At 39.9% G+C, this 14,262-nt stretch overlaps 1 protein-coding gene across 2 annotated transcripts in view; it reads right to left on the reverse strand.

Annotated features, from left to right (window-relative positions):
- Positions 1-14,262, reverse strand: part of LOC126162692 (targeting protein for Xklp2-like) — a 121,012-nt gene that overhangs the window by 82,834 nt on the left and 23,916 nt on the right. For both annotated transcript variants that reach the window (XM_049919346.1, XM_049919345.1), the window contains exons 5-6: positions 8,177-8,339; positions 7,978-8,101 (exon numbers count right to left, since the gene is read on the reverse strand). In XM_049919346.1, coding sequence (XP_049775303.1) covers positions 7,978-8,101; positions 8,177-8,339 — 287 coding nt within the window. The remainder of the gene's footprint in view (positions 1-7,977; positions 8,102-8,176; positions 8,340-14,262) is intronic.

Raw genomic sequence — 14,262 nt, forward strand, 5'->3', positions numbered from 1 at the left:
AAGAATGCCAATTTTTTCTTGTATTCCAGTACAGCATTGAAGTTATGTTGCTGCCACAAGATGAGAGCAATAAAATACCGTATTTACTCGAATCTAAGCTGCACTTTTTTTCTGGTTTTTGTAATCCAAAAAACCGCCTGCGGCTTGGAATCGAGTGCAAAGCAAGCGGAAGTTCTGAAAAATGTTGATGGGTGCCGCCACAACTAACATCTGCCGTAGAATATATGTTGCGCTACACAGGCATGCTTTGTAGGCACAAAGATAAATACTGGAACCAAAACCTCTGCGTCAGTAAATAAATTTAAAAAAACGTAGAAGACGAGCTTTTTCTCCGCCTCGAGTTTCGACCACTGCATTTTCATACATTATCCAACGAAGTAAATACAAATTCCGTATTGTTCATCTTCGAATGTAGGAGCATTTCAATGTACTACGAAAATCCGACTGGCAGGACTGTTTGGGATGTTTGTCAATATGGCCAACTCTACATTCTGAATTTTTTCCTACCTGTGAGAAGAGATGGTTGCTAATAGGAACTTTTATGAATTGTGAATCACATGCAGTATTCTCTTCACCATAAGAATAATACGAATATAAATATTTTGCCACGTATTGTTTCGTGTTTTCTGCTATCTCATTTAAATCCTGTCTGCCTAATAAACTACAAAACTAGAGTGAGAAGACAGCAAACGCGGAAGAATATACATATCATGTCACATTTATATTCTTATTATTCTTATGCCTAATAGTGATACAGCCAAAAATGAAGCACGGCAATTGACTAGATTTTTAAATCCAAGATGACTCTAATTTCTGTGCAGAATGTAATGTACTAAGGTGTCTGCAAATATTTTCAAACGGAGAAAAATTTTCGCGAAACTCTCGTTCAGAACATCTTCTATAATTCGCAGTCTATTATTTGGTTCTTGTTGATCACTATCAAAGAAAGCAGCAGTTTAAGTAACAACACATAGCAGTCGCTTGCCACTGTTTCGTTAATGAAACGATTCCTCTCTCTTCTTCTTCTTCTTCTTCTTCTTCTTCTTCTTCTTCTTTAATTGTAAGCGGCGGTAGCGCGCACAAAAGCAAGCCATGCCGCGAGCGGCGACAGGCCGTAAACAGGCACTATCAGAATGCAACAAACAATGCATGACACAGTACAGGAATAAATTTTCAGCTTAGAGTGACGTAAACACCTGTAACAAAGAAAACGGCGCTTACCAGATCAAAGAAAAATAAGCAATCAATTCAAACCAGACGAAGCACGTGAAAAAGGAAGTGTACCCCTATAAATACGAAAGGAGTGCCCGAAGCATAGCAATGGCTACCTGGAAAGCTCAACTGCTAAGCTTATGACTCGAACCAAACTACTCTACCTGTATCATCATTCATTCGACCTAAATTGTGTCTCATATTACAATGGACCAACTTTGTTTCGATTTGGAGGTGCGGCCTAAAACCTTTCTCTCCCCTTGAATTTCGAGTCTCAAATTTCAGGTGCGGCTTAGATTCGGGAAAATTTTTTTTCCTTGATTTCGAGTCTCATTTTTCAGGTGCGGCTTAGATTCGAGTAAATACGGTAGGCAAGTTTGGATTAATACACAGCACAAGCAGCTTTCAAAAAAATTAACAATGAAATGTATTGATCATTTTTAATACCAAATGAAAAATCCAACTTCTCTCTGTGCAAAGATTAACCTGAATAAATTTTGCCGGAGAACGATGATGAAAATTAAACTTAGCTTATACTTTTAAAATAATTTTATTTCTCTACTTACATTAGCACTGTGTCTATATATCAAAACCCAGATCTTTCTGTACTAATGACTCGCAGTGAAGAAAAACAGCTGTGAAGTATGATTTATTTTTCAAATCCTATTCTTCTTCACTACAGAAACTTAGGCTAACTTTTTACCAGTCAAGATATCTTTGCACTTTTGTTTCAAATGTCTGCTGCTCCATCTGATTGCATTCTTTTCTACTAAATGTAGCCGTTTTATTACTTACTTCTGTGGTTTCTAATTAGTATTTTAGTTATTTTTCCACATCCTTACAAGCTCTCAGGCTTGTGATTATCCTTTAATTGCAGTGGCTGTGAAGAGATCTTCAGGTGACAGTTGCACAATGCAAAGTCTATAAAAGTACCTTGATATTTCACAGTAAAAATGCTGAACAGAATTAATACTGTTCGTTTTGACTTCTTATTAACAGCCGATCTCCTCCTGGCATGATCTAAATTTACCCAAAGCATTACATATAGGAAAAATATTACGTTTGTCAAGACTGGTGTAAAAACACAGTAAATGACTGTAACTTTGTACCAGTTTTAAAATAGAAATTTTAATCTGATAGGGCATAGCTGGAGTACATTTTCACTTTCCAAATCAATCGGTAACTATAGATGTTAAATGTTACAATATTTGTTGTGATGTGTTACTTCTTTCATGTCTAGAATTTTCACGAAATGGATAAAAGCAGTACAAAGTTACACCAACTGACGGTACCTTGTTCTTAACAAAGGCCCAAATCAGTTTAAGTTTCCTGTGGTGCCCAGTGAATTCAAAACCATTCAAGTCTAATTTCTTTGTCCACAGAACACAATATTCTTCCAGAATGAAATTTTCACTCTGCAGCAGAGAGTGTACTGATATGAAACTTCCTGGCAGATTAAAACTGTGTTCCAGACCGAGACAAACTCGGGACATTTGCCTTTTGTGGGCAAATGCTCTACCGTCTGAGCTACCAAAGTTGACTCACAGCCCATCCCCACAACTTCAACTCCAACAGTACCTCATCTCCAACCTTGGAATCTTCACAGAAGGTCTCCTGCGAACCTTGCAGAACTAACACTCCTGGAAGCAATGATGAAGTTTGGAAGGTTGGAGACGAGGCACTGGCAGAATTGAAGCTGCGAGGAAGGGTTGTGAGTCATCTCGGGTAGCTCTGTCTATAGAGCATTCTCCCAGGAAAGCCAAAGATCCCAATATTTGAGTCTTGGTCTGGCACACAATTTTCATCTGTCAAGACGTTTCACAATATTGCAAGTTTACTTGTCAGAATAGACCTATTTTGGTACATTTCTCATAAGACATGGTGTCAGGCGTAATTTCTGCATCACTGCATTCCATTCGTTCAACAGGACTGAGAAAGTAAGTTTCTTTGCCAAGATCGCTATTAATAACCTTTATTCTCAATAACCTGTTTCGGCAACCAATGTTACCATCTTCAGATCTCAAGAGAGAGATCATTGCATTTTTTCAAAATATGCAATAAGCATACTCTTTCTCAGGAACTGGCATGTGTATAACAAGACTAGAAGACATGCATCAGCATGTCAAAATTAAAACAACTGCTGCTGCTGTTGTTGTTGTTGTGGTCTTCAGTCCTGAGATTGGTTTGATGCAGCTCTCCATGCTACTCTATCCTGTGCAAGCTTCATCATCTCCCAGTACTTACTGCAACCTACATCCTCCTGAATCTGCTTACTATATTCATCTCTTGGTCTCCCTCTACGATTTTTATCCTCCACGCTGCCCTCCAATGCTAAATTTGTGATCCTTTAATGCCTCAGAACATGTCCTACCAACCGGTCCCTCCTTCTTGTCAAGCTGTGCCAGAAACTCTTCTATTCAATAGCTCCTCATTAGTGATGTGATCTACCCATCTAATCTTCAGCATTTTTCTGTAGCACCACATTTCAAAGGCTTGTATTCTCTTCTTGTCCAAACTATTTATTGTCCATGTTTCACTTCCATACATGGCTACACTCTATACAAATACTTTCAGAAATGACTTCCTGACATTTAAATCTATACTCGACGTTTCTTCTTCAGAAACGCTTTCCTTGCCAATGCCAGTCTACACTTTATATCCTCTCTACTTCGACCATAATCAGTTACTTTGCTCCCCAAATAGCAAAACTCCTTTACTACTATAAGTGTCTCATTTCCTAATCTAATTCCCTCAGCACCACCCGACTTAGTTCGACTACATTCCATTATCCGCGTTTTGCTTTTGTTGATGTTCATATCCTCCTTTCAAGACGCTGTCCATTCCGTTCAGCTGCTCTTCATAGTCCTTTGCTGTCTCTGACAGAATTACAATGTCATCGGTGAACCTCAAAGTTTTTATTTCTTCTCCATGGATTTTAATACCTACTCCGAATTTTTCTTTTGTTTCCTTCACTGCTTGCTCAATATACAGATTGAATAACATCGGGGAGAGGCTACAACCCTGCCTCACTCCCTTGCCAACCACTGCTTCCTTTCATGTCCCTCGAGTCTTATAACTGCCATCTGGTTTCTGTACAAATTGTAAATAGCCTTTCGCTCCCTGTATTTTACCCCTGCTACCTACAGAATTTGAAAGAGTATTCCAGTCAACATTGTCAAAAGCTTTCTCTAAATCTACAAATGCTAGAAACGTAGGTTTGCCTTTCCTTACTCTATCTTCTAAGATAAGTTGTAAGGTCAGTATTGCCTCACGTGTTCCAACATTTCTACGGAAGCCAAACTAATCTTCCCCGAGGACGGCTTCTACCAGTTTTTCCATTCACCTGTAAAGAATTCGTGCCAGTATTTTGCAGCCATGGCTGATAGTTCAATAATTTTCACATCTGTCAACACCTGCTTTCTTTGAGATTGGAATAATTATATTCTTCTTGAAGTCTGATGATATTTCACCTGTCTCATACATCTTGCTCACCAGATGGTAGAGTTTTGTCAGGACTGGCTCTCCCAAGGCAGTCAGTAGTTCCAATGGAATGTTGTCTACTCCCAGGGCCTTGTTTCGACTCAGGTCTTTCAGCGCTCTGTCAAACTCTTCACGCAGTATCGTATCTCCCATTTCATCTTCATCTACATCCTCTTCCATTTCCATAATATTGTCCTCAAGAACATCGCTCTTGTATAGTCCCTCTATATACTCCTTCCGCCTTTCTGCTTTCCCTTCTTTGCTTAGAACTGGGTTTCCATCTGAGCCCTTGATATTCATACAAGTGGCTCTCTTTTCTCCAAAGTTCTCTTTAATTTTCCTGTAGGCAGTATCTATCTCACCCCTAGTGAAATAAGCCTCTACATCCTTACATTTGTACTCTAGCCATCCCTGCTTAGCCATTTTGCATTTCCTGTCTATCTCATTTTTGAGACGCTTGTATGCCTTTTTGCCTGCTTCATTTACTGCATTTTTATGTTTTCTCCTTTCATCAATTAAATTCAATATTTCTTCTGTTACCCAAGGATTTCTACTAGCCTTCGTCTTTTTACCTACTCGATCGTCTGGTGCCTTACAACTATATACACAATATTATGAAAAGAATAGTTGCTACTCATCATATAGCAGAGGTGCCGAGTCACAGACAGGCATAGCAAAACAAATATCACACAAGTAAGCTTTCAGCCAAACAGGCCTTCATCGGAACTAGACAACGAAAGCATGCACGACCTGTCCCTGGCTGCCAAGGCCAGACATGTGTGTGCCTGTAATTCTGATGAAGGCCTTTTTGGCCGAAAGCCTTCTTCTTTGACAGTCTTTTTGTTGTCCCTCTCTGCGACTCAGCATATCTGCTATATAATGAGTACCAATTATCATTTTCATAATACTGTCTTTATTCCATCCTCGACTTTCCATTCTTCAACTACATACACAGTTATACAGCACATAGTTCTGTCTTATGCCACTAAGAACACAGCACATCATTGCAACCAGGGACCATTAGACAGATCCTTGCCTACAAGGTAATGGAACTTAATAGCATAAAAAAGAATTAAGTGTTACGTGAAATTATAGCTTAGGGAAAAATAATACTATAAGGAGCAATAAAAAAGTTTCCATTTGAAGGAAGTATAATCCAGATTCGGTATGCCAATGAGACAAAATCACTGACCATTAAGGCAATCATTCCATTGGTGTATCAAGTTGAAGGTTGGTAAAACACTGTGTCCTGCAGCTTGAAAAAGTCAGTAACTGCCTGCTACACATCCTCTTTCAACATGAAAATTCATTCCTTCAAAGCTTTTAAGGGTCTGAAGGCATGATAATCACATGGGATGATACCAGGACTATAGAGCAGGTGCTCTAGTGTCTCCCACTGTAGTTGGAAAGGACAGACTGCTACTCACGAAATAGAGGAGATGTTAAGTCGTACACAAGCACACCAAAAAGAGCACTATCCATTTGATCTTTTAGCCACAAGACCTTCTTCTAAGATAGAAAGCACATACACACATTCATACAAGAACAGCTCACAAACACATGGCCACTCACTCTGGGCACTGAGGCTGGACTGCATACAGTAAATGCACCTGATACGAGAAGCAATCAATGGGTGTTGGGGTAAGGAGGTGGCTGGGACAGGGAGAGTGAGGGATAGCGGGGTACAGATGGGTGGGAGCATGCAGTGACATGTTGGGGACAGGATAGGACTGCTAGACACTGTGGGGGAGTGTGGTTTGAAGGGAAGCAGAAATGGAGAAAAGTGAGGAGGAGGAGGAGGAGGAGGAGGAGGAGGAGGAGGAGACTAGTGGGTGTCGGTGGGACAGAAGGCAGTGTCATGCTGGAGTGGGAGCAGGGAAGTGGATAGGTAGGTGAAGGACAGGGATGAGCAACAACTGAAGCCAAGGAGGGTTACAGGAATGTAAGATACATTGCAAGGAGAGTTCCCATCTGTGCAAATCAGGAAAGCTGGTGTTGGTAAGGACCACCTTGATGGCACAGACTGTGAAGCAGTCACTGAACGAAGCACGTCCTGTTGGGCAGCATGTTCAGCAACTCGGTCGTCCACCTGTCTCTCGGCCACAGTTTGTTGGAGGCCTTTCATGCAGACAGACGGTTTGTTAGTCATCATGGCCACATAGAAAGTAGCACAGTGGTTACAGCTTTGTTTGTAGACTGCATGACTGCTTTCACAAGTAGTCCTGCCTTTGATGGGGTAGGTGATGCTTGTGACCTGACTGAAGTATGTGGTGTTGGGAGTATGTATGTGACAGTTCTTGCATCTATGTCTATTACAATGATATGGAGCTGGAATGGATGAGGATACTGAGTAGGTTCAATGGCTGGCAGAATACTACTGTGGAAGCTGTCAGGAGAATATTCCTCATTACAGGGGAAAAGGACAGGTAGTCTAAATCCTGGCAGAGAATGAGATTCAGTTGCTCCAGTCCTGAGTGGTACTGAATCATGGGGGAAATGCTATTTTGTAGCTGGATGATGGGTACATGGGAGGTAGTAGTGACTGGAGAGACAAGGCACAGCTGATCTGTTTCTTTACAATGTTGGGAAGGTAATTCTGGTCTATGATGGCCTCAGTGAGACCCTTGGTATATTCAGAGAGGGCTTGGTCATCACACTGCAGGTGTGATGGCCACAGGTGGCTGGAAGGAACTTATTGATAAGAATGGTGGCAGCTTCAAAGAGGAGGAATTGCTGGTGATTGGTAAGTTTGAAGTGGAGAGAGGTACTGATGTAGCCATCCTTGAGGTTTTAAGACAACAGTAAAAACAACAGAAGTTTAAGGCTAATGTGACTGTACACTTAACATAAGTAGGGATGACACTTTACATTCAGATATCTGAGTAACTACTAGCTCATATTCAACTCAGATCAAGAAGAAGAATATAGAAACATACAGGCAGACATACATTAATTAATTAAGTTCAGTAAATAAAAGTGATACATATTTAGCCATAAAGAATCTGATTCACACGCATTCTCTGAGCAGGTGGTCAACATCATTGTATTATTGCAAGGTTTTGATAGTGATGGACAGATTTATTCTGTAAAGATCTGCTATTTCTGATATTCAGTCATTAATACTGGAAAAAGAATTTAATTATTACTATGCAGTGGTATGGAAAAAAAATTCATTGGCAAGATGAAGCCTAAATCAATATTGAGATACAGCTCTGCATTAACTTTCTGACAATGCTGAATTTCCATTTTAGAAATTAGTTTCAACTTTTCGATAACAGAACTTACCAACTTCTTTACTTCAGTCAAGTTAAATGGACTAGGCTTCGTCACTGGTTTCGGCTCAACTTTCTTAAGTAATTGTGGTTCCTTTAAGATGTCTGCTTTCAATGGTGCTGCCTTGAAGATGTACCTGAAGCATTAAAATTAATGTTAACAACATGCTGTCTTAATGCAGTATTAAAAGATTGTTATTTCAGTAACTTACTTTTGCATTTGCTGCAATTCAGCTTCCTCCCGTTCCTCTTTTGATGGGTAAGTTACTGGTCTGACACGTAAATGGGAAGTGAAGTTAGGTGACTGTGGCACAGTACAGCGTAATTTCTTGTAAGATGGCTTTATCTGGCTACCTTGCCACCTCTGTGAACCATCTGTAAAAGACAATAATGAATTTATCAGACTCGCAACACTGTACAGGAAGATACACAAAGAGCACAGAAAAAAATTACAATGAAAGAATTAAAATATTACTGGTTTTGGAAATCTTAACACCAAGAATAATTTTTCATCAAATACTGAAACAGCAGGACACCAAAAGCAATGTGTTATAATGATAGTTGGAGCAGGCAACAGATTGGCCAAGAATATAGGAAACACATCAAAGAGCCTTGGTGAAGATAGATGCAGCATCATCATCAAACACATTTGGGGTTTGCAGAAGTTTTGCAGTGGCAAAGTGAACGAAGTGATCAGGCAAGTTAACCAGGAACTGATCAAGTTGTTGCTAAGTTCGGATGGACCTCACATTGATGACGTGTCAGTTGGTGTTATGAAAGGTGGGGAGAATACATGGCTTACATCCTAGATATATTAACTCAACTAATAACTGAACATGTAAGGGGTGTGTGTGGGGGGGAGGGGCGGGGCAGGGCAGGGCAGGGGCAGGGGGAGGCAGAGGTGGAGGAGAGGGGGGGGGAGGGGGAGGGGGGGAGAGAGAGAGAGAGAGAGAGAGAGAGAGAGAGAGAGAGAGAGAGGGGGGGGGGGGGAGAGAGAGAGAGAGAGTTGCTATCACATACATGTGAAAGTGAAGCCTTTTTTTAGGTTAAATACTACATTCAGACATCTGTTTTAAAAGGGGTCTAGACAACTGAAATGCCACACACCAAAGAATCTAGTATGAATACTATTATGCGTCAGACTGTCAGTACTGAAGCTGCACTGCTGATCTGTTTTTACAATGTAAAATGTCAAAAGAAAGCTCATGTATTATGTCCTGCCAAACTTTACAGAAGTACCTTGAAGGACTTCTGTGAAGTTTGGAAGGTAGGAGACGAGGTATTACAATAAGTAAAGCTATGAGGGCAAATCTCAAACCTTGCTTCGATAGGTCAGTCAGTAAAGCACTTGCTCATCAAAGGCAAAGATCCCAGGTTCAAATTTTGGTCCACACACTTATCACATCGTGTTATTTGGCAAAGTTTTTAATTCTACACTGTGAAAGTTCTGTGTAGTTATAGCCTTTCCTGAATGCCGACACTCATGGACCTTCTGCAGCAAACGGGTGAACATTCATGCTCAGTGATGTAAAGAGGCCTACACACTTTCAGATTAACTATGCAGTTATCCATTCCAGCCAATATTTGTACAGATATCTGAACTGATGGCATATGGACTACAATCTGTTATCCCCCGAGTCCTCTCAATTTTGGTATTCTGTGCAGTGTTCAAGATTATAACTAGACAAAGGTGAGCAGGAAAAAAAAAAAAAAGATCTGCTGTTTGTTTAGTTACAACTGCATTGTTTCCTTAATTAATGACGGTACACTTGTCTTTGTTACAAATTTTTTTCTTTATTTTTAATGTCTCATGACATATAATCTGTGGCATAAGAATAAAATGTATGACAAAATGAAGAAATATACATTACAATGAAGGAATGAAACTGAGTAATGTACCTTAGGGGTAATACTGATACATAATATCCCACCACTTAGTGTTCCATTACAATATCAGCATCCAAGCTGGCTGAGGCAATACAACATGTTATAAAGCAAACTACACTGAAGCCAAAGAAACTGATACACCTGCCTAATATAATGAAGGGCCCCCACGAGCACGCGCAAGTGCCACAACACGATGTGGCGTGGACCTGACAAACATCTGAAGTAGTGCTGGACGGAATTGGCACCACGAATCCTGCAGGGCTGTCCATAAATTCGTGAAAGTACAAGGGGGTGGGGATCTCTTCTGAACAGCATGTTACAAGGCGTACCAGATATGGTCAATAATGTTCACGTCTGGGGGAGGGGGGGGGGGGGGGGGGGGGGGGGTTGATGGCCAGTGGAAGTGTTTAATCGGATGTGTGGGGTGTCGCATTGTCTTGCTGGAATTGCTCAAGTCCATCGGAATGCACAATGGACATGAATGGATGCAGGTGATCAGACAGGATGCTTACGTACATGTCACCTGTCAAGAGTCATATCTAGATGTATCAGGGTTTCCCACATCATTCCATCTGCACCATTACAGAGCCTCCACCAATTTGAACAGTCCCCTATTGACATGCAGGCTCCATGGATTCATGAGGTTGTCTTTCCTTCTCATCCTGTCCCATAAGTCTCCCCTGACCCGGGTTCTGGGTGACTTTTCTGAGCTGTACCCCTTGCCCTGAACCTCTCCAGTCCTTTTCCGTCACCCCTCTTCCTTCCCCTTCAACTCGTCTCCCACAAGGAGCCACTGGCTCCAAAAGCTTGTAAAAATTAAAGCCTTTTGCAAGTGTATTCCCTGCCACCACTTGTTAAGTATATTTCTTTATCTATCCATATAATAGAGGGAAACATTCCATGTGGGAAAAATATATCTAAAAACAAAGATGATGTGACTTACCAAACGAAAGCGCTGGGAGGTCGATAGACACACAAACAAACACAAACATACACACAAAATTCAAGCTTTCGCAACCAACGGTTGCTTCATCAGGAAAGAGGGAAGGAGAGGGAAAGACGAAAGGATGTGGGTTTTGAGGGAGAGGGTAAGGAGTCATTCCAATCCCGGGAGCAGAAAGACTTACCTTAGGGGGAAAAAAAAGGACAGGTATACACTCGCGCACACACACACACACACCCATATCCAACCGCACATACACTGGTGTGTGTGTGTGTACCTGTCCTTTTTTCCCCCTAAGGTAAGTCTTTCTGCTCCCGGGATTGGAATGACTCCTTACCCTCTCCCTTAAAACCCACATCCTTTCATCTTTCCCTCGCCTTCCCTCTTTCCTGATGAAGCAACTGTTGGTTGCGAAAGCTTGAATTTTGTGTGTATGTTTGTGTGTCTATCGACCTGCCAGTGCTTTCGTTTGGTAACTCACATCATCTTTGTTTTTAGCTATATCTTTATCTATCCATTTACATAATAATATCAAAATTGCCTGTTTTCGTTGTTATAAAATACAATAAGGTCTAACATACTGTTAAGGGATAAATACTCTCAAGCTTTACATAAAAAATGTTTAATTGTTTCTGAAAAGCAGATCTAAAGTCCTTTATTTTCTTGACTGTACCACCACGAGTCACATTAGGTCCCACAAAAATCTGTTTTTATATTATAGCATGTAACACATTCTGTATCCCGGAGTTCAAGAAGATTCCGGAAGTCTTCACATAAAATCCAAAGCTGCATCCCCTCCCATGTAGTTATGATAACAGTTTGAGGTTCAAGTGACAGACAGGCAGCTCCAAATTTACCTGAAGGAACTGCACAGTTTATCATTGATAAAGAAGCAAATAGCTTGCCTGAAATACATTGTTATCTCAGGCCATTTTACAGTTTATTACTCAGACGTCACAGGTGAGAAGCTGCACACTTAACTGAAGCTGTGTAGGCCCCAGAAATTTGAAATTACCCTCTAACAAAATGGGCTCATGAAATGAGTAGTGTAAGGATTCTGATCCATAGATGGAAATTTATTACGATGAAACGTCCGAGAAATAGCACCGAATTTTGGGACTGAATATTTTGGCACACTGAATGGCTTGCACTTTTTTTGTGCAAGATACCACCATAACCTCTTACCAAAACTGAACAAAGTAAACCCTGAAAGATGAATATTATATTTTATCACAGTTGAAAATGGATAACTGCCCAGAAATATTTTCAGTGGTGATGGAAACTGCAAAGGAACTGATCAGTGACACTTTTCCTTTATAGTTCACAAAGTTTTGGCTTATTATTTATGAGTAAACAAACAGTCAAGTATTGTTTCATTTACATTACATTACATTTACATTAAATTACAAAATTAAGTAATGAGAAATTATTTCAAACTGAAAACAAAAATAAGTGGTGACAAACAGATTTTTTTTCAAATTCTGGAAAGATGTTCCAAATAGAAGTAGTAATTTTTTAACGAAAATAACCAATTTTCGAAGATATAAGTAATTGAATAGGTAAAAAAAATCTACTCACCAAGCACCAGTACGAGAACATACATATAAAAAGGTATTACAGTTTTCAAGCTTTTGGAGTCAGTGGCTGAAAGGGAAGGAAGAGGACTGAAGGAAAACAAATGGTGAGGTTAACAAAAAGGAGTAAAGTTCAGAAAAGTTGTTCAGAATCCCAGGTCAGGGGAGACCTACCAGATTGGACAAGAAGGAAAGACCTTCTCATGCCATCTTTTAAGTCTCCCCTGACCAGTGGTTCTGGGTGACTCTTCCGCACCCTATCCATTTTACTCAACCTCACCAGTCCTTTTCCTTCAACATTGCTGCTTTCCCTTCAACCCTTCTACCAGAAGGAGCCACTGGTTCTGAAAGCTTGCAAACAATTTTTTGGATGATAATTTGATACAATTTGTAAAGTAAATTTTGAATCGAATTAATTTCTGTATCAACTGGAAGTCTAACTCCAAATGTCTAATCATATCGACCAAAGATGCTCATATTACATTTCTTGCCTAATTACATCACGACTGCCACAAAATGCCATGAGAACGCAAAATGAAAATACTTTTCGATTCCACTTCCAGATCAGCCTATTACATGGCTTGTTGGTACAAAATACAAAGCTAGAAATAAATAACTAATTCTTTATAACATACAGACCGATTGAAATCTTTTTGCCTTACTACAACATGGCAGACTATGCAGATGACAAGAATCTGCAGGCATGTCGAAGTTCCATACTCCTAGACCAGACATCTAAATCCAGGTAATATAGATATCACTATACTAATCACGTGATTGTCTCTGGGTGTGTAATTTAATATCTTAACATCTTTGCACTGAAAGACGTACATTCCTGGTAATATTTCTGATGTTGCGTCTTATATTCCCAATTCTGTTCTATGCCCGTAGTTGTTAGTTGCCACCATGTGGGAAGGCAGATATTTATTTGGAAATGTTTATGATCGTTATTACGTGATGGGTTGTGTCATGTTGTGTTTACGAAAATAATAAAATTATGTAAACAAAGGCTCTGCATCGTTTCATTTCAGATTTAGTACATAAACTGCAAATCCTGAATTTCTCCTTGTAAAACCAGGATCCACTCAAAATGGATACTGAGCTAACAACTAAATGGAATTTAAAGAAAACTACATAGAAGAAGCAAGCTAATTAACTTATTCCTATTCAGATAGTGTTTTTTCGCAACATTATACTAATTCACCTTGCCTTTGTATTTTGTCATATGCTGTATACACCAACGCATGCCACTGAATGTCTGATGATGAGCTTTGATCATTTCATTTTAATAAATCACTGAAATAAGAAGAGATGTTAGAAACTTCAGACACTATTGAACTCTCATCAGCGTCAATCAGCATCAGATTGTTTAGAAGATGGCGATTTCTCAGAATGCTCTCACGGATATTGCAGTAAGCATGCTATTTCAAAATTTTGTTGAGATGATAACTTCTGCATATCAGGTTAACGCAGGGAACTGTGTGATGCTTTTGTATCGAACCAAGCAGAGCTAGATGAAAGTTTGGCAGTGGGCGATGAGGAGGATACAGCTGTTAGAAACTAGTTTCTCTCATTCAGTGTAGATGAAATGGTTCTGGCCAATAACCTCCTTCAGCAACAACTCTAACCAGCACACTGTGCCAGCAGGAAAATAAATGACGTCATTTATGGAATTTTGTGATAAGCTGAATGAAACACCTTTCGAATATAAGCAATTTTTACATCATTTTGGAAGTTAATTTTAAATCAAAACATCAGGTGGTGGTTTTACGTGTGACTAAACTTAATATCTACCCAGTTACTGAAAAGTGTGTAGTATTAGTATTTATGTTAGGATTTGCTAATGCTAAGTGAGGTGTGCTTGAGATCGAAGAGTACTACCTAAATGACCTAT

The sequence above is a fragment of the Schistocerca cancellata genome, chromosome 2 (genome assembly GCF_023864275.1).
Source record: "Schistocerca cancellata isolate TAMUIC-IGC-003103 chromosome 2, iqSchCanc2.1, whole genome shotgun sequence".
Taxonomy (NCBI): domain Eukaryota; kingdom Metazoa; phylum Arthropoda; class Insecta; order Orthoptera; family Acrididae; genus Schistocerca; species Schistocerca cancellata.